This window comes from Pongo abelii, chromosome 6, assembly GCF_028885655.2.
Source record: "Pongo abelii isolate AG06213 chromosome 6, NHGRI_mPonAbe1-v2.0_pri, whole genome shotgun sequence".
In the NCBI taxonomy this organism is placed as follows: domain Eukaryota; kingdom Metazoa; phylum Chordata; class Mammalia; order Primates; family Hominidae; genus Pongo; species Pongo abelii.
In genome coordinates this window covers 74,227,838-74,253,746 of record NC_071991.2, presented here as the reverse complement: position 1 = coordinate 74,253,746, position 25,909 = coordinate 74,227,838, and the positions used below count along the sequence as shown (strand labels likewise).

Genomic DNA, 25,909 nt, shown 5'->3' with positions numbered 1-25,909 from the left:
CATTGTGTGATTGAATCACTAATTGGCATTATACCATATGATGCTAATTGCAATCTGGTATGAAGAGAGTTTCAATTCATGGAGTCATACCAGATATTTGAAGATTTAAGTTATTATCAAAATGGTAAATAAACATCCTTAAAAGAATTGAAAACGTGAACTTGCAGCATTAAAATACATACTTGAAAAATTAATGCAAAACTAGATGATACATTTGCTAGTTCATTACATAAAAGATGAGTTGGATGAAGAAAAATGTGAAAATGTATGGAAGTCTTTTGTACATTCTGTTTAGAAGTTTGTAGAACTCAAATGAGTAATTTTAATATTTTCCACTTGATATTGGTTACTAATTTGGAGCATCTTATTGAAATGCCCTGTGGGCCAGGTGCAGTGGTTCACGCCTGTAATCTGAGTACTTTGGGAGGCCAAGGCAGGTGGATCGCTTTAGGTCAGGAGTTTGAGACCAGCCTGGCCAACATGGCAACCCCTTCTCTAGTAAAAATGAAAAGATTAGCCAGGCGTGGTGGTGCACACGTGTAAACCCAGCTACTTGCAAGGCTGAGGTATAAGAATCGCTTGAACCTGGGAGGCGGAAGCTACAGTGAGCTGAGATTGCTGCTGCTGCACTCCAGTCTGAGCGACAGAGGGAGAGTCTGTCTAAAAAAACAAAAAAGCCCTGTAAATATACATTATGCAAATTAGATAATAGAGTACCAAATTAGGGAAAAATAATTTAAACTTTTTGTCAAATTTTTATTTTATTTTATTTTATTTTATGTTTTTGAGACAAAGTCTCATCCTGTTGCTCAGGCTTGGAATGCAGTGACTCGATCATGGCTCACTGCAGCCTAGATCTCCTGGGCTCAAGTTATCTTCCCACCACAGCCTCCTGAGTAGCTGGGACTACCAGCACTCACAACTATGCCTAGCTGATTTTTTCATTTTTATTGTTAGTAGAGATAAGGTCTCTCTGTGTTGCCCAGGCTGGTCTTGAACTTTTAAGCTCAAGCAGCCTTCCCACCTTAGCCTCTCAAAGTGTTGAGATTATGGCCATGAGCCATGGTGCCTGGCCTGTCAGTCAGATCTTCTAGTTTGTATTATATTATATCACCATTCATTAGTTTTGATTTAACCACTTATAAATTTATTTTATTAAAACAAGTTAATTGAGTTTTTATGTCATAAGCATTGTGTTAAGTTTAATTGGGTGTAGAAAGATGAATATGATATGGTCCTTACCAATTTGGGAATGAATTTTGTAAGGGGACAGAAAATAAAGCATTAAAGGGCAAGAGGGGCACAGAAGGAAAGGAGATGAATATAGAAATTACTAGCCATAAGTTTTCAGTTAGAACTTGAATAAATGTTGTTAAGGACCTTTCTACACTGGTGTCCTTAAACTTATGTGTATTTGACCTACTTAGGATTCTTGTTAAAAGATAGCTTCTAATTCAGTGTGTCTGAGTAAGCCTGAGATTCTGCATTTCTAATAGACACTCAGGTGATGCCAGTGCTTATGGGTCATGATTGATATCTTGAGAAGCAAGTCTCAGTATTGTTCTTTGGAAGTCAGAATTGTAGATGGAGGGTCTGCATTTAAAGGCCTTTCCTGGATATAGTCTTCATTTTTCTGCCTAATTACTTCCATAATATAATTAAAACATACCGATTGGCAATATAAATGTAAGCAGATTCATAGTTTATAAATTTACTTTTTTTGAATGATTAATTTAGTTGACTCTTGGTTATCTAGGAAAAGATTAAATGGTAAGCAGTTAGCCATGGTATTAACTAACAGTGTACTTGGTATCATGAAAAATTGAAATTACAGTAATGTAAGAAAATATTAATATATTTATACTATAATGTAATTCTGTTTAGAATTATTTGGTACCTACTCTAGCTTGGGAATGTTCCTTGATCTCAGCTGTCTTAAAGTAATTTTTGGAAGCAGTGCCTGCATTCTCTTCCAGTCTCTAAGGAACAGTGGTCTGCATATGGGGCTGTGCTGTGATTGGTGGAGATTTCTAACATATTGGCTGCAAATACTAATGTAGTTACAGTTCTTTTAAACATTTGTATGCGTTCTTTCAAATGGTAAATGTGTTCTGAAATATAGGATGTGAATTTTAGCTACATTAGTTTAAAATGTCATTTTATGTGGCATTTTAATTAGTTTTATGTTAACTAGGATTTTGGATATGTGAGACCTTTTCCTTCTACTTTTTTTGGCTGCTTAAGAATTATTTCTTTACATAAATATGTATGCGCATGCATATATGTAGGCAAACAATGTGTGTAGTATGATCCCAGGTTTAGCATTTCAGCTATGTAAGTCATATGATAAGTTATGAAAATTTAAATGCTCTGAGTAAATCATAATTATGGACAATTACGAAGTGTGGAGAAAATCCTTTAAAATAATTTTGGAGAATTCTTTTTTTTGATCAGATACATGTTTATTTAAAAGTAAAGTACTATAAAGTATATTTAATTTGTTACTTTTTATTTCCTATGGCATAAATGGTAACAAAATGCAGTAGTCCAATATAGTATTAATTAGAAATAACTAATTTTGCAAGTGCCTAATCTAAGCAATAACATTTAACAGAGGAAATTTATTTTTATTATTAATTAAACATTAGATATACTGTGGATTTTTGTTTTTTGTTTTTTTTTTTTGTTTTTTTCCAGAGAACCAGAGGACGAAAACGAAGCTTCGTTCCTGAGGAAGAAAAACATGAGGTTGGAATAAGTTAAGCACTTTTACACAGTCTTAACTTTGAGAAATTTTCTTGCTTAAAATTGTTTCCCTCATATCCTTATTTTGTTTTGTTGTGTTTTATTTTATTATCCCTTGTATGGCAGGAAAGAGTTCCTAGAGAGAGAAGACAAAGACAGTCTGTGTTGCAAAAGAAGCCCAAGGCTGAAGATTTAAGAACTGAATGTGCAACTTGCAAGGGAACTGGAGACAATGAAAATCTTGTCAGGTAAGTTGGATGCTAAAACCTTGTCTTTAGGGGATGAAAGTTCTATATTTATTTTCTCATCACAGAAAAAATGAAAAAACAATTGCAGGATAAGACCGTTCTTAAAATATTATATAGTGGAAACAGTACTTTAGAAACAGATTTCGTCCACTTCTTAACCTCTCACACATGGTTATACTCTGGATTTAAATGTAAATAAGAGTGATAATCTGCATTTTTAACACAGGGAATTATTTTTCTCTTGACAAGAGAAATTGACAATGCTCTCTATATAGAGGCCATGAAAGTAATTTGGTCTAAACACTGTGTACTAAGATTATTATGTTTTATGTCATAAAACAATAAAGTTACTAAGCTCTGTTAGCATGTTCTAAATGTTTGAAATTTAGAAGCAATGGTGAGAAGACAGACTTTTTATTGACAAGAAGTTAATTAGCACTTTCTTATTGCTTGTCAAAACAAATGTGTTAAATGCTTCTCCCTTACGAAATAAAGAAAGGTGAAAAGATGGCGTAGGTTGATTTTATTTTTTGTTTTGTCTTTGTTTCTTTGTTTCGTTTTGGTACTTTTTTTTTTTAATCAGACATAATGCTAATCAGAAATCTTAGCCGATGCTGCGCATTGGCTTTTCCCAATGGTCCAGAGGCTGCTAATTTTAGCGGAAATGAAGAAATTGATCAAAGCCTGGGTGAGATGAGGGAGTGAGTGGGTGAACAAAAAGAGCTAATTTAAAAGAGGCATTAGACTTTCAAAGGACAGTGTCACAAAAGTTCTTACAGTTCTTACAGGGACTTTGTAAGGGAATCCATTCTTATTTCTTTAAAAAATTGTCTTCTGGTAAAGCCCTGTTAAATTAACTGAGGACACAGAAATTAAACATTTCAAAAAGAATAAACATATTGATAAAACAAATATATTCGTGTTGTTGTATGTTTTTAAATATTTACTTCCAAATGATTTAATCTATTTTGGTCATTAAAAATATAATTTGTCTTAATTTCTCAAAGAAAGGCATGAAGTCTTAAATTTTATGAGTTTTTTATGCTATCAATGAGAAAGATAAAGTAAAAATTACAGTAGAAAAAGACAAAGTCCTTCAACAAAGTTAAGAAAGTTTATAATAATTGGCTAATTTTTTTGAGGTAGTTCATGTAGAGTGTGTTGGGAGCTATCTTGAAGGTTAAGTTTATTAAAATTTAGGGTAAAGTAGTAAGTAGTTCCAAGTTCAGGAGATACACCTGAATAATTCTGACCACAGTATAAATTTTGCAGTATGTTGAAAATGAAATCCCAAGCATAAGTGTAACATAATGGAGTAAATGAAACAACAAAAATTAAAAAACCAATCTTATATAATGAACAAAAATTTAATTCAGGAAAATTCCCTTGGGGTTGAGGATGGAGTTGAGGACTATGATTAATTTGAAGCAGTAGTTAAAAACTTATAGAGCTGGTGATGCTTTTATTAATTATTTGAACCTGTATGAGTATCTACTGTGTCTAATTTTTTTTTTAATATGAGATTGATTGAGGCATTTTTGCTGTAGGACTTACAGGTTTTTATTAGGTTTTTTGTTTTGCTTTTGTCATATATTGGAAATTAGGAACCTGAGAAGTACAATTTTTATTTTAAAAATCAGTTTATGATAGATTTCCAACCCGTCATATTTTAGCTGTTTAATAAAAAAAGTGCCATCTTCTAATTTTGATAAGATTTTTGAATAGTATTACTTTATGTTATTTCTTTAGTTTCTGTTATAAAATTTTTATTTCTAATTGCATTATTACAATATGCCAATGTCTGGAATTTTGTGAAAGTCTTCTGGAAGGTAAAGATATTTTTATTACTCTAAAATAATGGATATGCAAAGTCCCCTTCCTTCATTTTGCCTTATAAAGAAGATAATATCGTAAATTGTCTGCAAAGTTTTAAAGAGGTAATGTAGAGGAAATTAAATGTTTTATTGATACTGTATTTTAATATTTCTTAGGACAAGATAAGCTGGATATAAAGCAATGCCATAAAATATTTTTGGTTATAATGTGATCTTTAAAAAAAATACATTGTTTATGCACTATTCTTCTTGGGGTAAAGAATTTTTATATAACATTTCATATGTTTAATAAAAGTAATCTCATAAGCTAATATCTGCCATTTTCCCTGGCATCTCATATTTTGGAATTGGCACTGTTATTGTTTGAAAATCACCCCCCAAAAGTCTACACTTTTTTATTACATTGCATCTTAAATGCTATCTTTACATGCTTTTTAACTTTCAAATAAGATATTTTAAATAAGGATTTATTTTCTCTACAGATATATTTCAGCGCTTACTCAGACATATATGTATGTCTGTTGGGTTCTCTTTTAAAATTAAACTTCATGGGTCACAATTAGTCTTTTATTTAATATACTGTGTTTACTTTCTCAAGTTCTTTTAAACTAATGTTTATATCTCACTAGAATCTGCTCTTCAGCAGTTTTGATTTTTTAAACCACACTTCTCTATGTAATTCAGGCTATATAGAAAATTCCTTCTTAATTGTCCTTGCTTTTTTAGTTATTTGTATGTGTTTACTTGTGAATTTACATGTATAATTTTTTATATCATTGAACAATTGCATGCAATTTGTCAGTACATTGTAATTAGTAGGTTTCAACTGTTATTTTCTGCTTTGCCTATTTTTCTTGGGACTTGGGCAAGTAATTTAGCATTTCTGTGTCTTGGTTTTCCCCCCGTTGTACATGATCACAATCATACTTGCTTCATTAGGTACCTTATGAATAATTGCTGAGTGATAGTAAGGTTCTTTCCATATAAAATGTTAGAACAGTAGTATTATTTAGTAACACAAAGAATACATGTATGTGTGCATTGAAATAAAGGTCACAATTGGTAAATATGTTTCCAGTTATAATAAATACTTATTTGTTATGTCAGAAAATGCACATGTCCTGTTGTATATAATTTTGTCTAGAATCTAGGAGACAAAAGGAAATTTGTCATTACATGTTTTCTAAAATGATTAGATGGAAGGTTTACAGCATCTCGGGAATTTTATTTTTTTAAGTGCAAGTTTTTTGCCATCTACTTTTAAAATTTAATTAGAAATTATCTGAGAAGTTCTCAACTAAATATATATTTCTTTATGCTATTTAATGCAATCTAAATGCTAAAGGTCAAGTTGAAACTATTTCATGGAGTTGAGAAGTCTTAAAGGCTTTGTCTGTGATAGGTCATTCTTTGTTGGAAGTTGTTATGGAACTACTTAGTGATACCTTATTTATTTTTGTTTCCACAGTTCATGGCACATTTAATGATCAGCAAATGCTTGGTCAATGAACTCTACATAAGTAATGACTGAGTATTCTTTTGCTGAATTAATAAAAACTGTCACTATTATAATTTAATTCTAGAGCAAATTGAGTCACAAAATATAATGTTTGATGAAGATATTTAAAGAGCTTGATAAAGGACAATTGATTTTTTGTCACTAAAATGTAGTGGATAGTTTTTCGTCCGCTGCATTTTAAGTAAGGAAATAGATTTGAGAATAATTGATTAAACTATGAAAAGTAGAGTGAAGTGATTCCTCTCCTTGAACGTATATGAAAAGGAAGTGGGCCTGTCTTTCAGTCTTTATCGAACTATCAAATTAGGAATAACACCAAACTTCTAAACCTCAAATTTTGTCTTAACTATATAAACTCAATGTGGCACGTTTTATTACTTAATCAGAGATAGGAGAGAGAGAAGAAAGGTTTCCTAAAGCTAAGAACCCTGGAATCCATGAGCCCTCTTAAATAGCATCTTTAATTTTATTTTGTATTGTGGCCCTTTTTCAGATGCATTGAGGGTAGGAAATGATCTATTAAGCTATTTCACTTTTATAGCTAATTCTACACTATTAAATGCTTGCCAGATTCTCCCCTTTATTTGAGTATATGGCAAATTATATAGGTATTGAACCATTTTGATTACAAGGGTAGGGTGTCAATTTGGTCTCTAAACATTGTTGTTAGCACTTTTATTTATTTTACATTTAAAAATCCGGCTTGTCAGTGCATCTTCCCCAACTAAATTTGTTTGTATCATAAATAATTAGGAACACCAGCAAGAATTCAGATGTATTACATTTTAATTTCAAATATTAGTCTCTCATTATTCTGATTATAATTTTTTTGTTGTTTGTTTTTGTTGTCACTCAGGCTAGAGTGCAGTGGCACTTTCTTGATGCTGTACAGCCTCTGCCTCCCGGGCTCAAGCAATCCTCTCACCTCAGCCTCCCGAGTAGCTGAGACTTGATTTTTTATTTTTAATTAACTTTTCTGTTCTAACTAGTATGGAGGCTTATAGACTTCCTGGGTCATAATTGAAGGGGTTTTTCCCTTTGAGATTTGATTAGACTGAGAGTAAAGCTAAAATTGCTTATAAGTTTAGTTACTATTTTTCATAAAATGTTAGGTCACTAAAAATGGATTATTTTAAATTTAACAAAATGAAAGCAGTCTTGTCCCTCTTAAGATTAGTTAGGATTGCATTTGGTCAATTTCTTTCTTTCTTTCTTTTTTTTTTTTTGAAATAGAGTCTTGCTTTGTTGCCCAGGCTGGAGTGCAGTGGTGCAATCTTTGCTCTCTGCAACCTCCACCTCTTGAGTTCAAGTGATTCTCCTGCCTCAGCCTCCCGAGTAGCTGGGATTACAGGCATGCACCACCATGCCCGGGTAATTTTTTGTATTTTTAATAGAGACAGTGTTTCACCATGTTGGCCAGGCTGGTCTCGAACTCCTAACCCCAGATGATCCGCACACCTCGGCCTCTCAAAGTGCTGGGATTACAAGGATGAGCCACCGTGCCAAGCCTGGTCAATTTCTTAAATTTAGTTATTTTAATTTGATTATAGACTTGCTGAATTAGTGTTTCTTGTGTAGTTTATCATATAGTAATCACTCTTAATATTGATAAAATACGCATTTTCATGTAGGAATAGCATGATTTTGAAGTGATGATGCAAATATATATTATTGATAATACTTTAAAACTAAGAAACAAATATAGGTTCTTAAAATGATTTGTGTCTTCTAATAAATTTTAAATGCATTAAAAACAGATATTTCCTGCATAAGGACATTTTTAGATAAAATTCTGTTTCTCTTCTTGGATAAGTTTTTTTGTTTTGTTTTGTTTTTTATTTCTAAGTCATTGATTAATATTATGCAATAATTATTTTTAAAGGATTGTTTCCAGAGCTTGGATTTCTAGTATTTTTTTCAATTAAGTATAGTGAAGTGTATTCATTCATGTCACCCTGACAAGCTGTGTGGTATACCTTTTTCTTCCAATTCGACTACTATTATTTCTGGTATAGATTGTTTAAGTTGGCTTTCCTCCTTCAAGTATCTTAAAAGAATAATTATTGTTTTACTAATCTTTGTGTAGCTCTATCTTTGCCCCAAGTCACTAAACAAAAAACACTTCCACAGTCATTAGTCACATTAAGGAATCTTTGGCAAGATATTCAATCTTTTTAATTTTCATGTTAGATTTAATATAAAGGGCAGAGATAAAGTAGTATAGCAAGACGTCTCTGAAGACATATGGGCTTTCTAAAATTCTTAGCCTAAAGAATTTGCCACTTAACTCTTTTAACAGGATTTACATGGAAAGGGAAGAAAAGCCTGGCATTCTAAGTCCAAATTGATGAAGCACTGGGAATTATTTGAAAATTTTAAACAAAGGAATATAATTATGACCTTTTTAAAACTTTATTTTTGTAGCTTTTTAACTATCCTTTTGATTTTTACATTTATTTTTAAAATAACTGTTATCGAAGCAGTTGCTTTTCAGGGAAATTCTGATATGATTACCAAATAATAGTGTCATCTAATAGGTAAGTAAAATTGAAACTCAATAAAATTAGTAACATCTATTTCTGCTACATTCTGTAGTGTTTAACATAATTACCTTACTATTCTGAGAAAATATTGACAAATACCTGTTTTGTTCAGTGAACAGTTTTTTGTTTTTTCTTTTCTTTTTCTTTTTTTTTTTTTTGAGACGAAGTTTCACTCCTGTCGCCCAGGCTGGAGTGCAATGGTGTGATATCGGCTCACTGCAACCTCCGCCTCTCAGGTTCAAGTGATTCTTCTGCCTCAGCCTCCCAAGTAGCTAGGATTACAGGTGCTTGCCACCACGCCCAGCTAATTTTTGTATTTTTAGTAGACACAGGGTTCCACCATATTGGTCAGGCTGGTCTCAAACTCCTGACCTCAGGTGATCTGCCTGCCTTGGCCTCCCAAAGTTTTGGAATTACAGGCATGAGCCACTGTGCCTGTCCCATGAACAGTTATTTTTTAAGCTTTTTGATATCGTTAAAAAAAGAGATTACTTTATTGTGGTATCCTTTAGCTTTGAAAGTTTTATTTTATTATTGTTTTTGAAAACCTTTTTATTTCAATGATATTAGCTTTTAAAAAGCTCCACTTTTTAGTTGAATCAGCTTAATAATAGAAGTAGAGCTCTTTAAAGATGTCAATATTTAATATATGAATAGTGTTAGAATGTATAAAGAAATCAGCCTGAGCAGTGATTAACAAAGATATTTTTCTTTCCTTTTTAGATTAAAGTTAAGTAGACAAAAAGAGCAAATGTTACTACTATTTAAACTTTTATAATACATCATCTTTGCTGATATATATTTTTTTGAATATACATTTCAATGGATCACAGTCTTAGTAATTTAGATGTAGGCAACAAAAAATTAAAAGGCTGAAAAAAATGACTGTAACTGTGTAGAAACCTCATTATAAATGCCTTATTTTACAGATCTTAAATCTAGACTATGTAAACTAGATAAACAATAAACTTCCCTAAAGTTGAAAATTTTGTAATGATGAAATGATGAAACAAACATAAACAGAAACACTATTTCTTAGAAATAGTGTTTATAAATTGTTTCGTCCAATGGTTTGGTAACTTTTAGGCCTCAGCTTAAAATCAAGCTTAAAATATGCAGAAAGTAGTTTCAGAATTGCCAACCCAAACCACTGTAAAACAAGGTAAATCTAACCAAGTTTAATAGTTGTTTGGCCTGTGTGTGTGGGTTGGGGGTGGTAAAAGTTACAAACAATGAAATGCATATGTATTATGTGAATAAATTGGTGAATTTTGACAGAAGCATACAATCATGTAACTGCCATTTCTATCAAGATACAGAACATTTTCATTGCTCCAGAAAGGTCAAAGACGACGACTCTTCTATAAGTTTTTTTCACCATAGATTAGTTTTGTCTCTTCTAGAGTTTTATACAAATGGCATTTTTCTCTTTTATTTGATTTTAGCCATTATAATGAATGTGTAGAGGTATCCCACTGTTGTTTTAGTTCTCATTACTCTGATAAGTAATGATGTTGAGCATATTTTCTTTTCTTTTCTTTTTTTTTGAGACAGGATCTCACTCTGTTGCACAGGATGGAGTGCAGTGGCACAACATGACACACTGCAGCTTCAGCCTCCCAGTCTCAAGTGATCTTCCCACCTTAGCCTCCCAGGTAGCTGGGACTACAGGTGCGTGCCATCAGACCCAGCTAGTTTTTTATTTTTATTTTTTGTAGAGGCAGGCATTCGCCATGTTGCCCATGCTGGTCTTGAACTCCTGGGCTCAAGCAGTCCTCCCACTTTGGCTTTCCAAAGTGCTGAGATTATAGGTGTGAGCCACCACACCTGGCTTATTGAGCACATTTTTATTTGCTCACTGGTAGTATGTTTTTCTTTGTGAACTAATTCTTTTGCCTATTTTTTAAGAAATTGAGTTGTTTAGTATTGAGTGGTAGGAATTACTAATATAATTGGGATGTAATTTCTTTTTCAAATATATATTTTGCATACATACTCTTTTTTATTTGTGGCTTGCGTATTCATTTTCTTTAATGGTATTATTTAAGGAGTAGAAGTTGCTAATTTTGCAGATATCCAGCATAGCAATATTTTGTTTTATGGTTATTGTTATTTCCTATCTAATAATTCTTTGCTTAGGTCTAGGTGACAAAAACTTTCTTGTTTTCTTCTAGAAGCTTTGTAGTTTTGGTTTTTATATTTTATATGAGCTATCTGAAATTAATTTTTGTATATGGTTTCAGGTAGAGTTAAGGAAGGTTTGTTTATTATCTGCCCCATGTGGATTTCCAGTATCATTTGTTGAAAATACTTGCCTTTCCACATTAAATTACTTTGGTGCCACTTTTAAATGCCAGTTGGCTTTTTCAGTGTGGGTTTATTTCTAGACTTTCTATTATATTCCATTGAGTTATGTATTTATTCCTGCGCCAAGACCAACTCTTGATTACTCAGGCTGTGGAGTAAGCTGTTTCGTTTTTCTAGATCCTTTGCATTTTCATGTAAATATTAGAAACAGCTTGTCCATTTTCATTTTAAAAAGGAAAGCCTGGACCTAACACCAAAAGCATAGGTAATAACAGCAACAAAAAATTAGGTAAGTTGGACTAAATTCAAAGTTAAAAACTTTTGTGTGTGAAAGGACACCATCACCAGATGGTAAAAAGGTTAACCCATAGAATAGGGGGAAATATTTGCAAGTCTTGTATCTGTTAAGGGATTGAGAATATATAAAGAACTTGGACAACTCAGCAAAAAGAAACAACCCCATTAAAAATGGGCATAGGACTTGAAAATATTTCTCCAAAGAAGATATACAATAGCCAACAAGCATATGAAAAGATGCTCAACATCACGAATCATTCAGGAAAAGTAAATCGAAACCACAGTGAGATACCACCTCACACCCATTGGGCTAGTTATCATTAAAATAGATAAATAAATAAACAGAAAATAACAGGTGTTGGCAAGGATGTGGAGAAACTGGAGTTCTTGTACAATTGCCCTTGGGAATATAAAATTGTGCAGCTACTATGGAAAACAGTATTTTAATTCCTCCAAAAATTAAAGACAGAATTACCATTTGATCTGTTAATACTGCTTCTAGCTGTACACCCAAAGCAGAAACTCAAACAGATAATTGAACACCTGTTTTCATAGCAACATTATTCACAGTAGCCAAAAGGTGGAAGCAACCCAAGTTCCACTGATGGATTAAAGGATAAACAAAATGTAGTGTATATATGTATATTCTCTTAGTCCATTTTATGTTGCTAAGAAGAAATACCTGAGGCTGGATAATTGATAAAGAAGGAAATGTTTATTTGGCTCACAATTCTTATTGTTGGGAAGCTCAAGATTGGGCATCTGCATCTGGTGAGGACCTCAAGCTGCTTTCACTCATGGTGGAAGGTAAAGGAGAACTGGTATGATCAGGGATCACATGACAAAAGAGGCATCAAGAGAGGGGGAGATGCCAGGCTCTTTTTAATATCCAACTATCAAAGGAACTAATAGAGTTAGAACACACCCCTGAGGAGGTCATTAATCTCTTCATGAAGGATTCTTCTTCATGATGTAAACACCTCCCATTAGGACCCCCCTAAATTGGGATCACATTTCAACATTAGGTTTGTAGGTGACAGGTATCCAAACCATAGCATACATACAGTAGAATATTATCCAGCCTTAAAAAGGAATGAAATTCTGGGCCAGGCGCGGTGGCTCACGTCTGTAATCCCAGCACTTCGGAAGCCCAAGGCAGGTGGATCACGAGGTCAGGAGATCGAGACCTTCCTGGCTAACACGGTGAAACCCTGTCTCTACTAAAAAATACAAAAAATTAGTCGGGCATGGTGGCGGGCGCCAGTAGTCCCAGCTACTTGGGAGGCTGAGGCAGGAGAATGGCATGAACCCGGGAGGCGGAGCTTGCAGTGAGCCAAGATCGTGCCACTGCACTCCAGCCTGGGCGACACAGTGAGACTCTGTCTCAAAAAAAAAAAAAACTGATACTGCAACATAGATGAACCTTGAGAACATTATGCCAAGTAAAATGAATCAGTTACAGAAGGTGACAAGTACTGTATTATTCCACTTACATGAGATTCCTAGAGTAGTCAGATTTATAGAGACAAAAGTAAAAATGGTGGTTTCCAGGGGGAAGGAGGAATGGGCAGTTAGTGTTTAAGGGGTACAGAGTTTCAGCTGGGAAAGATGAAAAAGTTCTGGAGATGGATGGTGGGGATGGTTGCACAACAGTGTGAATGTGAATGCCACAGACCTGTACACTTAAAAATGGTTAAGATGGTCAATGCTATGTATATTTTACCACAATTGATTTTTAAAAAGAACCCAAAGAACAAAAGTCTACAGGGATTATAATAGGCTTTGTGTTGAATACATGGGATTTAGTGGGGGGGAAAGGGGCTGGGGCAGGGGGACATTAACATTTTTACCATGTTGCATCTTTCAATTTATGATCATGGTATATCTCTCCATTTATTCAGATACTCAGATAGTCTTTATTTTTTCTCACTGATGTAGTTTTGAGTTTAGGAATCTTGCGTATCTTTTATTACATGCATTTTTAAGAATGTAATGTTTTTGATGCTATTGTATAGGTTATCTTTAAAGTTTTCTGTTTTCTGTTAGAGTTTAGAGCTTCCAGGTGGTCAATTAGGAAAACAAGCAAAGTTCAAAGTAACGAAACTTTATTTTCTTATTCTGGTGGTATCAGGAAGAAGCCAGTCAGGAAAGGTTGCTGGCTCCTGAGTATTACATTGTTTCCCACTGAACAGCAGTGGGCAAGAGTCAGGAAGATAAGTGCAGATACACCCCCCACCCCAACCAGCACCCCACACCGCACATACCCTTGTACTTAGAGGAGAAATTTAGTCTTACTGCTAAAGGATTCCCAAACAAAGGTTCCTGCTGTTTTATGGACCCAGGGGCTTCTGGAAGGGAGATAGGGAAGGGGTAGGAAGTAGAAAAGTACTGAGTCCGCATGGAGAAGTGCCTTCAAGTCTCCTTAATAAGGAGGTCGATAAGGCACAGGTATTTGAACAGTGTTTGCTGGGCTCTTCCATCCCCTCTCTCCCAGGGAGGCTTCAAAATCAACCTTGCAAATCTGGGATAAACCCTTCTGGTCTGATGTATTGCCTCTTTTATGTATTTTTAAAATTTTATTTGCTAATATTTTGATAAGGTTTATACATTCTCTATGAACGTATTCCCTTCCTCCCTCCCTCCCTTCTTTCCTTCCCCTCCCCTCCCCTCCTCTCCCCTCCCTTTCCGTCCCCTCCGTTTCCCTTCCTTCCTTCTTTCTTTCTTGTCTTTCCTTTTTTTTTTTTATTGGTTGTTTGTTGCCCAGGCTTGGTCTCAAACTCCTGGGCTTAAGTGATCCTCCTGAGTAGCTGGAATTACCACCATGGCTTGGTATTACCACCACACCACCATGCCCAGCTGTTCTATTATTTATTTATTTATTTATTTTTTCTGGTAGAAGTATCACATTTTATTAGATAATACTGGCCTTCTGAATGGAGTTGGAAAAAGTGTTCCCTTATTCTTTGTTTTTAAAGCATTTGTTTAAGATACTGTTTGTTCATTAAATTTTGATAGAATTCTCCAGTGATACCATCTGAACCTAGAGTTTTCATTGTGGAAATGTTTTTGATAATAAATTCAGTTTTTAGAACAAATACTTCCTTTCATCTTGTGTCATTTTTGGTAAGCTGTGTTTTTCTTTTTGTTTGAGACAAGGTCTCATGATCACAGCTCACTGCAGCCTGAACTCTTAGGCTCAGGTGATCTTCCCACCTCAGCCTCCTTAGTAGCTGTGACTACAAGTGTGCGCCACCATGCCCAGCTAATTTTTTAATCTTTTGTAGAAATGGGGTCTGACTATTTTGCCCAAGCTGGTGTAGAACTTGTGAACTCAAACAATCCTCTATCCTCGGCCTCCCAAAATGGTGGGATTACAGGCATGAGCCGCTGTACCCAGCTAAGCTGTGTTTTTCGAGGAATGTATTGATTTCATCTCATTTGCCAGTTGCTTCTTTCTTATGTGTCAGCACCATGGTATTTTCTTTAGTCATGCTGGCTTTTTCAGTGTTCACTGTAACTATTTGCATAGGACTTTCCTGCTTTCTGTAATGTATTTGGGCATATTTTCTTCTTCCTTCTAAGCCTACATCAGTATTTACTTCTTTCATGTATTCTTCCTAACTTCTATGGCCCCATATTGATCGTCTTACATTGATTGTCCTTGGAACCCTCATAAAATCCCATGTCATGCTGTGATCCATTTTGCTTGTAAGTTGTGTCATTATTGTCTGTCAATTAATTTACTTTGTCCACGAGGTGAATATAGCATCTGGGCCTTCCATTTATTTCTAATGATCGTGATAGTCTAATGCAATATGGCTCAGGCAGTTAATTCAGAATAAATGCTTGTTAATTTACTGATACACTGCCATAACTGTATATTTTTGCAACTCTATACAATTAAAATAGTTTATAATTTCTTTTTGGGCAGGGACATTTCTTTAAATAGTTCCTGATTTGTTTTATTTTTGAAAATATAAAAACTTTTAAAATTACTGAGTACAAACTTAAAAATTGTGTATGCTTCTTGAAGCAAAAATAATAGATGACAAATAGTGGTTTTTGATTAACTGATAATCTTTATTTTTGTGGTAGTTGTTTACTGCACTGAGAGTTAGGAGATCTCAACTAGTTTAAGCTTGTAACTTGCCAGCTTTGTAATTTTAAGCAAGTCACTTAATCTCTTTCAATCTCACTTTTCTTATTTTAGGAGAATACCTTAGGCTGTAACCTCTCTGAAGCCTAGTACGCTAGCTCCGATATTCAAAGATTATATATTACATGTTTCCAAGTCCATGTTACCTGTTTATTTGCATTTGATCACAAGCTCCTGTGTAACATACTCAGTAGCATCTTCTTCCAAGCTACTCTGTGATTATGTAGACTATGATTATTTTTCTTGCTTAAATATCTTAGAATGGAAGCCAGTTTTCCAGTTGCATTTTCTCTCATTTACCTAGAGGAGTAGAAGATAAGTCAGTTTAAAACACCCACTTCCTTTGATAAATAGCAGATATTTCCTTTTTTTAAAACAACTCTAGTGGGATCTAATTTTCATCCCATTAAATTTTACCCATTATAAGTATAGAGCTTAATGATTTTTAGTACATTTGTCATTGTTCAACGATCATTACAGTCCAGTTTTTAGAGTATTTCCATCACCTCAAAAATTACTATGCCTGTTTATAGTCAGTCATAGCCCCCATTTCCAGCATCAGGCAACCACTGCAAATGTTCTTTTGTCACTGGTTTCTCATAGCCCTGAGACATGTTTCTGATTATGTATAAATTAGATTTTGTTTCCACAACTAATTTAATGCAATAAGAGAACTTCTAATTAAAGAAATGTTAAAGCGACTCTCATATGAAAAAATTACACCATTTAATTCATTATTCAACTCAGTACTTTTAATTTTGGATATTAAAAAAGTAAGCCTGCTGAATTTATATTAAGAGCCTAGATTCTATTACATTTTAAAGTGTCTATTATTTTGAGAGGCAGTACTGTAAAATGAATGATGAAGTATGAGGATTTATAACCATTCTGCTGAGTTGTATTAGTCCATTCTTGCATAGCTGTAAAGAAATACCCAAGACTGGTAATTTACTAAGAAAAGATATTTAATTGACTTATGGCTCTGCAGGCTATAAGGGAAGCATAGCGGTTTCTGCTTCTGGGGAGGCCTCAGGAAACTTCCAATCATGGCAGAAGGCAAAGGGGGAAAAGGCATCTTATGTGGCAGGGGCCAGGGGCAAAGAGAGAGATGCGAGAGATGCTGTATACTTTTAAACAGCCAGATCTTTTGAGAACTCATCATCATGAGAACAGCACCAAGAGGATGGTATAAACCATTCATGAGAAATCTACCCCCGTGATCCAGTCACCTCCCATCAGGTCCCATTTCCAACATTGGGGACTATAATTCAACATGAGATTTGAGTGGGACATGTATCCAAACTATATCATGGTTTTAAACCTTCTTTTGTTATTTGTGAACTCTGCTTTTATCTTGCCTGTGTTTTACCTTCCTTATCTATAAAATAGCAATAAACAATAGTACCTACTCCATAGATTGTCTGGATGATTAAATAATACTGTACAAGTAAAGGGCTTGGCACAGTGGACAAAAAATGGTAAAGGCTATGTATATGCAAATAACAGCAACTCTGATATAACATATATAGTGCTTATTGTGTTTGTCAGTCTGTTTACATTGCTATAAAGAAATACCTGAGGCTAGCTAATTTATAAAGAAAGTAAGTTTATTTGGCTCATAGTTCTGCAGGCTGTTCAAGCAGCATGGCACTGACATCTGCTTCTGGTGAGGTCTCAGTAAACTTACAATCATGGTGGAAGACAAAGGGTGGGCCAGTATATCACATAGAGTGAACAACAGAGAAAAGAGGAGGTGTCAGGCTCCTTTAAACAACCATCTTTCATGTGAACTAACAGCAAGAATTTGCTTATTCCCATCGGTTTAGTGCCAAGCATTCATGAGGGATCTGCACCTGTGGCCCAAACACCTCCCACCAGGCCCACCTTCAATATTGGAGATCACATTTCAGCATGTTATTTGAAGGGGAGAAACATCCAAACTATATACTTTCACTCCTTTCCCCCCTCCAATTTTATGTTCTCCACATTGCAAAATACAATTGTCCTTTATTAATAGTCCTCCAAAGTCTTTACTCACTCCATCGTTGATTCAAAAGTCCAAAGTCCAGTGTCTTACTGGGGACTCAAGGCAAGTTCCTTCCATCTATGAGCCTGTAAAATCAAAAACAAGTTATTTACTTCCAAGATACAATGGTGGTACAGACATTGGGTAAACATTCCCATGTCAAAAATGACAAATTTACCAAAAGAAACAGACAGTAGGCCCCCACATATTTCCAAAACCCAGCCAGGCAGACATTAAACCTTAAAAGCTTCAAAACAATGTCCTTCGATACCATATCCTGCATCCTGGGCACACTAGTACAGTGGGTGGGCTCCAAATGCTTTGGGCAGCTCTGCTGCTGTGGCTTTCCAGGGTTCAGCCCCCTTGGCTGCTCTCATGGGTTGGAGTTAAATGCCTGTGGCTTTTCCAGGCTCAGGGTACAAGCTGCTGGTGGCTCTACCATTCTAAGGTCTGGAAGGCAACAGCGCCCTTCCTGCAGCTCCACCAGTTAGTTCCCTGGTGGGGATTCTGTGTGAGGGTTCCAGCTCCACATTTCCCTTCCGCACTGCACTAGTAGAGGCTTTCTGTGAAGCCTCTGTCTCTGTGACAGGCTTTTCTGCCTGGACACCAAGGTTTCCTCATATATCCTCTGAAACCTAGGTGGAGGCTGCCAAGCCTTTTTCACTCTCACATTCTGTGCACCTGGAGGCTTAACAGCATGTGGAAAAACACCAAGGCCAGATTGGTGGCCCGAGCTAGCTGTACCTGGTGATGTGAGCTGTACCTGGGGCTCTTTGTGCAGCAGCTGGAGCTGGTGCAGCCAGGATTCTGGGAGCAGTGTCCTGAGGCTGAGCAAGGAAGCAGAGCCCCAGGCATGGCCTCTGAAAACGTTATTTTCTCTTAGACCTCTGGGCCTGTGATGGGCTGCACTGCCTGGAAGATCTCCAAAATATGTTCAGTGCCTTTCCCCCATGTCTTGGCTATTATCATTTGTCTCTTTTTTAGTCATGCTAATCACTTTAGCAAACGGTTGCTCCACAACCACCTTGAATTCCTCTCCTGAAAATGCCTTTCCTTTTTTTTTTGAGACAGAGTCTTGCTGTGTCACCCAGGCTGGAGTGCAGTGGCACGATCTCAGCTCACTGCAAGTTCTCAAGTTCTGCCTCCCGGGTTCACACCATTCTCCTGCCTCAGCCTCCTGAGTAGCTGGGACTACAGGCACCTGCCACCACGCCCAGCTAATTTTTTGTATTTTTAGTAGAGGCAGGGTTTCACCATGTTAGCCAGGATGGTCTCGATCTCCTGACCTCGTGATCTGCCCACCTCAGCCTCCCAAAGTGCTGGGATTACAGGCATGAGCCACCGTGCCTGGCCCCATTAGTTCCAACGTTAAGTCATTTCCTTGCTCCTGTATCGATTCATAGGCTGTTATAAGCAGCCAGGCCACATCTTAACTGCTTCACTGCTTAGAAATTTCTTATACCAGAAACCTGTGTTATCACTCTTAAGTTCAAACTTCCATAGATCCCAAGAGCATGGACAAAATATAGCCAAGTTCTTTGCTAGGGCATAATATGGGTGACCTTTACTCCAGTTCCCAATAAGTTCTTCATTTCCATCTGAGGCCTCATCAGCCTGGCCTTTGGTGTCAATTTCTATCAGCATTCGGCCACAACCACTTAACAATATTCTAAGAAGTTCCAGATTTTCCCTTGTCTTCCTGTCTTCTTCTCAGCCCTCCAAACTCTTCCAACCTCTGCCCATTACCCAGTTCCCAAGCTGCTTCCGTATTTTCAGACATCTTTTTTTTTTTTTTGGACGGAGTCTCGCTGTGTCACCCATGCTGGAGTGCAGTGGCGTGATCTTGGCTTACTGCAACCTCCATCTCCCAGGTTCAAGCAATTTTCCTGCCTCAGCCTCCTGAGTAGCTGGGACTACAGGCACATGCCATCACACCTGGCTAATTTTTTGTATTTTTAGAAGAGACAGAGTTTCACTGTGTTGCCCAGGCTGGTCTCAAACTCCTGAGCTCAGGCAATCCTTCCGCCTCAGCCTCCCAAAGTGCTGGGATTACAGGTGTGAGCCACTGCACCTGGCCTTTCAGACATCTTTATAGCAACACTACACTTCTTGGTACCAATTTTCTGTGTTAGTTGGTGTTGCCATAAAGAAGTACCAAAGGCTGGCTAATTTATAAAGAAAAGAGGTTTATTTGGCCCACGGATCTGCCAGCTGTACAAGCAGCATGACACTAGCATCTGCTTCTGGCAAGGCCTCAGTAAACTTACAGTCATGGCAGAAGGCAAAGGGGGAGCTGGCATATCACATAGTGAGAGCAAGCAAGAGAAAGAGGAGGAAGCACCAGATTCTTAACCAGCTTTTGTGTGAATTAACAAGAACTCACTCATTCCCATGGGAAGGAAAGAGGTTATTTTTATTATTATTATTATGCCATTCATGAGGGTTCTGTTCCCATGACCCAAACACCTCCCACCAGGCCCGCCTCCAACACTGGAAGTCACATTTCAACCTGAGATTTGGAGGAGACATATATCCAAACTATATCAATATGTATCAGGTATCTTATATACATGTATTAAGTCATTTAGATACTCTATGAAATAAGTATTAATATCTCCTTTGAATTGATGAGGAAACTAAAGTATAGAGCTTAAGTAACTGCTTAAAAGTTGCATAGCTAGGCCAGGCACAGTGGCTCATGCCTGTAATTCCAGCACTTTGGGAGGCTGAGGTGGGTGGATCATGAGGTCAGGAGATCGAGAGCATCCTGGCTAATATGATGAGACCCCATCTCTACCAAAAAAAATAAAGAAGTAAAAATTAGCCGGGCATGGTGGCGGGCACCTGTAGTTCCAGCTACTTGAGAGGCTGAGGCAGGAGAATGGTGTGAACCCGGGAGGCGGAGCTTGCAGTGAGCTGAGATCGTGCCACTGCACTCCAGCCTGGGCAACAGAGCGAGAAAGTTGCATAACTAGAAAGTGTTGGAACTGAGATTCAGAGTTAGGCAGTCTGGCTACAGAGTCCATGGTTTTAACCTCTATAGTCTCTCAGCATAATTTACATTTGAACAGTGTGGTTGGTAAAACTTTCTTTGATAAATATAATTTGTTAAAGGCTAAATGGTGGCATCCCTTTCGTGATCATAGCTGCTGTTTTATTTTCTTTATTTTATGGTTTTCAATGATATATTTGTTGTTCTTTGAGGCTTCAGTGTTATAACCTCTATTCCTTTAAGTATGCTGTTTAGTTGTATTTAATATTATTTTTTTTAAATGTACTGTCTGCTTTTTAACTTTAGATGTCATTGGATTTTTTATATTTTATTTTGAATGAAGACCATCGCACAGATTGGGAACTGAATCTTCTTTAGAGATGCTTATCTTGGATATGTTTTTTCTTTTTCTTTTTCTTTTTTTTTTTTTTGAGGCAGAGTCACTCTGTAGCCCAGGCTGGAGTGCAGTGGCGTGATCTCGGCTCACTGCAACCTCTACCTCCCGGGTTCAAGCAATTCTCCTGCCTCAGCCTCCTGAGTAGCTGGGATTACAGGTGCACACCACCACACCCGGCTAATTTTTGTATTTTTGGTAGAGATGGGGTTTTGCAATGTTGTCCAGGCTCATCTTTAAGTCCTGTTCTCAAGCAATCCACCTGCCTTGGCCTCCCAAAGTGCTGGGATTACAGGCATGAGTCACTGTGCCCAGCCTTCAAATATGGTGTTTTTTTTTGGCAAGATTATACCTTTTTCAGATAATTCTAAGATATGTTAGTATCTCAATGGTATATTAATATAATACTAATATATATGTTGTACTTATGTTGTATGTGCACGTATTAAAATGCCATGTATCATATTTAATTCATATATACTACATTTAATACTATCTATATTTATGAAAGTTGCTGCTTGGGAAATTCATAGTATGTTACCATCTACACTTTTACTCTTTTGGTCATTAGTAATGTTCATTATGGTCATCTATTTACTAAATGCTTTTGTAGTCCCTTTGTCTTGTCTTAAAGATCAACACATATTACTGCTCTAATTATAAATTGAAGAAACCTCTGAATATATAGGCATAATTATGTAAAAATGTTAGAAACGTAAGCATTTGAATTAACCAGTAGTGCAAAGAAAAAAAAAAAAGCCAGATTCAGCCGGGCGCGGTGGGGCTCATGCCTGAATCTCAGCACTTTGGGAGGCTGAGGTGGGCAGATCACAAGGTCAAGAGATGAAGACCATCCTGGCCAACATGGTGAAACCCCATCTCTACTACAAATACAAAAATTAGCTGGGTGTGGTGGCATGCGCCTGTAGTCCCAGCTACTCAGGAGGCTGAGGCAGGAGAATCACTTGAACCCAGGAGGCAAAGGTTGTAGTGAGCCCAGATCGCGCCACTGCACTCCGGCCTGGCAACACAGCGAGACTCCATCTGAAAAAAAAAAAAAAAAAAAAAAGAGACAGATTCAAGCACACTGTATTTGCATTTTGTGAGTATGATTTGGAGAACAGATATACCTCATACATAGCCTCTTGTTTGCCTGTGATCTTAGAGGTTGTTTTTTATTATCATTATTACTATTACCATATTTTGAGAGGAGGGATCAGTTAAATGAGTGGAGCAATACAAGGTAATAGACAAAGAATTGCAGTCCGTTGAAATTTAGTTAGCTTAGCAAGTAAGAACATTATCTATTTCAGAATCTTCATAAAATAAATGTCAGTTTGTTCCTCAGTTGAGAAGTTTTGCACCATTAAGTTGCTTCTCTCTTCAGCATGCATGAAACTGAGGCTTAAATTTCAGGAAGACATAACCTCAGAATTACATAACCTTAGACTGATCTTTTTCAAGTATTAAAATGCCTGAGTATATGTGGCATGTGGGTATTTTAGTTAACACTATGATATTTGAATAGAAATGCTTTCACATTTTTGTTTTCTGACTAAAGAGAAGAGAAGCTATGTAACCTCATTTTTTTCCCATATTTATCCTTATTCACTTATTCTCTAGGTAGTATGTGTGTCATTAGCTTAACCCTTATTTTCCCCTTAATATTGTTGACATACATGGAGAGGTTTGTTAACTAGGAAAACCAGGATGATTATCCTGCCTCTTTTCTGGGCAGTGATAGTGCATTTAATATTTATCTTAGTGAATAACAAAAAATGAACCTCACTTGAAAATTCAGTCAATAACTAACTAGGAAAAATGATGGGGAGAGGGCATAGAGCTAAAATTAAGAGGTTGAAATTTTGGCTAAGTCTCTGCCAGGGAGAGGCTGTATAACCATGAGAAATGCAAATAACCTCTCTGCGAGCCAGTTATCTCATTCATAGAATGAGCGATGCATTAGATTGATTTAAAAATCCCTTTTAATTTTCAAATTTCATGATTTTGTAATGCTCCAGAAGTTAAGCAGAGAAAGAAATTCAGAAATGCAATGTATTATTCAGGTGTAAGGAATCTGAGTCGTTTATAGAATAAGCCTCTCACCCAACAGTGCTATTTTTATTTGTATTATTGACCCATCATATTTTTAAAGTTTTGATCTTATTTATATATTTTTTAGACTATAGCTATGAAAAACATGGGAATTAATTATAAGGCAGTCACTTTTCATTTATTTTTAATTGAGATAAGTCTGTAAGAAACATTTTGTAGTAGACAGTTTTAATCTGAAAAATTTGTCTTTTCCTTTCTGTAAAACAAAGTAAATTGAGCTTTTAAATGGACTAAAATATGTAGATTAATATGAGTTATATTATCTGCATAATCTTTTAGCATTTCTCACATTTATTATCTATGTAGCTACTAATGTATGATATATGGTTGCTTTTTATTTTAATTCTTAAGTGCCTAATTCCTTCTGTGAAACAGTTTCAAGGAGCAATTACATTTATCCTAAACTAAGATGAATTAAGGTTATCAGTTTTTGAATGAGCTCTATTACAATGAACTTAAAAGGATTTAATCTATACATACCTATATATGTAGTATGTGCCCTTTCAAAAGGAGCTTCTTCTAATTCTGCTGTCTGTCTCTAGACTGACCTCATGTATTATTAATAAAATATCAAGAATTAGGTTGTCTTTGTGAGATGGCTCGGTAGCTGGCTTTTGCCATGGCATATAAGCCGAACGGTTATTCTAAATCACAGCATTACTTTCAGCCAGATAACTGCTAAAATCACCGCATTGTGGTTTCCTGAAAATGCCATAATCTTTCAAATGCCACATTAAACCTAGAGGAAAAAGCCATTCGTAGTGCCTGCACAGTTATGTAGAAGAATGAACCATGAACCAAGTGAAAAGATGTTCTGGAAGAATAGTAACATTTCCCTTGATGTGTGTATTTCCTATTACTTTTTTTGACATAAAATTTTGCAAAATGATTTAATGTTGGCATTTTGTTTTGCTGACTTTCTTTTTCTTCATTAAAAAGAAACCAAAGTTAGGATAGGAGTGTAGGGGAAGAGTGACCAAGCACTAAATTCTATAATATGACTCTCTGTTTTCAAAATAAATTAATTAAATATGTTAGGAACATGGCTTTTCCCCTTTTACATTGTATGTTAACTGTGATATACAAAATCATTTAGCTGTATTATCAAAAATGATTTTATTTGTTCTTTACAGTTAATTTTTTTTCTCCATTGTCGTCGTCCTGTTTTTTCTTCTTAGTAACCTTTGATCATAAATGACATGTCAATAATCAGGAAAGCTTTATGACATAGAAATTACCAATTGCATGTAACTCAAAAAGTGCCATACTTTTGATTGTCACTTTTGTTGCATATTACTAGAGCTGATTATACAAAGAAACAAAATATGAATGGACTCAGTGGTCTAAAAGATTAATTCTTGTCAACTTTAAGAGGATACATTTTTATTACAAATGAATGTCATAAAGTTATTCCAGGTAAAATGAGTTCAAAGTTTATTTGCACCTGTGAGAACATACCAAGTGTAGTTGGATAGAGGAAGTAACTTGCCAAAATAGACTTTGTAAGAATTTTGTAGCATTAGATTTTCAGTTTTAGCTTTGATGTGGAGTACCTAGGTGTAGGCCCTGTCACATCATTATTTTAAAAACAATAAAATTTTTTAAAAACTTGATAACTTACATTACACGTGCATACTTGTTAACATCTCACTTTAAAAAATGTATTGGGTAGTGATTGACTAAACACTACTTGGTGTTTTTTTCCCGCCTCAGAATTATAGAATTTTTCTTAAAAGTTGCAATTTCAATTAAGGGAATGGAAATTGGGTTGAAGTTTCTCAGTCAGTATGGCATCAGTAGTTCCTTTTCACTCAACTAAGTAACTTTTTCAGTAGATTTTATTGCTCTTTATGGAACTCTGCAGGTATAGATTAGATTCAGTTTTTTAATAAACATTAACTCTGCTGGTTTTTCTCCCTGATGTCTCAAAATAGAAGGGTTTACATTTAGTCAGCAATTCTTTGTCTTCATTTTATCTTATTTAATTTTTTGCAAACAGCTCTTTTCTAGATCAAAAGTACTATTCAGGACATTCTGCAGTGCGGATATATATCCTAATGGTTTCAACCAAAAATGACTGAAGGACTTTGTTAGTGATGTGATTAAAGTATGCCCTAATGAGCAAATGCATTAGAGGGCCATCAAGCACAAAGTCTTGAATTTTGAATATAGCAGAAACAGCTAGTTAATATTACTAATCCATGTGTTAGTTGTGCTACAACAGTAATGAAGATAATGTCACTGTTGTCATTCCTAGAGTGTTGCTGGTGATTTGGCCTAAGGTGATAGACTAAAATCAAAGACTTCACCATTATACAATTCATTTATGTAACCAAAAGCCACTTATACCACAAAAGCTATTGAAATTAAATATATATGTATTTATGTGTGTGTGTATTTATATGTATATATATGTGTGTGTATATAAATATATATATGAAACTATAAAAGAAGTACTTGCAAGAAATGTGTCATTCTAGTTTGGAAAATGAGATAAGCACAGAGAAAGTTATAATACCCTTTTACCCTGGTAGTAGAAAATTAAAGTAGTAAAACTTTTCTGGGGAATAATTTAGCAATGTGAATCAAAGGCATTAAGCATGACAATACTATTTGTAAAGTAACAGCACTTGGAGGACTCTTTCCAGAGGAATGTTCTGAAATTAGCTCAATTTTTATATAAGAATATTCTTTATGGTGCTCATTATAATAGTGAAAAATATTTGGAACCA

General features: G+C 35.6%; 1 protein-coding gene across 16 annotated transcripts in view; it reads left to right on the top strand.

Moving 5' to 3' along the window:
* Positions 1–25,909, top strand: part of PHF14 (PHD finger protein 14) — a 198,138-nt gene that overhangs the window by 84,582 nt on the left and 87,647 nt on the right. For 11 of the 16 annotated variants that reach the window (XR_008527060.2, XM_054559440.2, XM_009242979.4 and 8 more), the window contains exons 15-16: positions 2,698–2,748; positions 2,872–2,993. Coding sequence is in view for 15 of the 16 variants with exons in the window: in XM_054559440.2 (XP_054415415.1) it covers positions 2,698–2,748; positions 2,872–2,993 (173 nt within the window). In the remaining variant the exon portion in view is untranslated. The remainder of the gene's footprint in view (positions 1–2,697; positions 2,749–2,871; positions 2,994–25,909) is intronic. The other 5 variants (XM_054559447.2, XM_054559445.2, XM_054559443.2 and 2 more) reach the window with 1 other exon arrangement.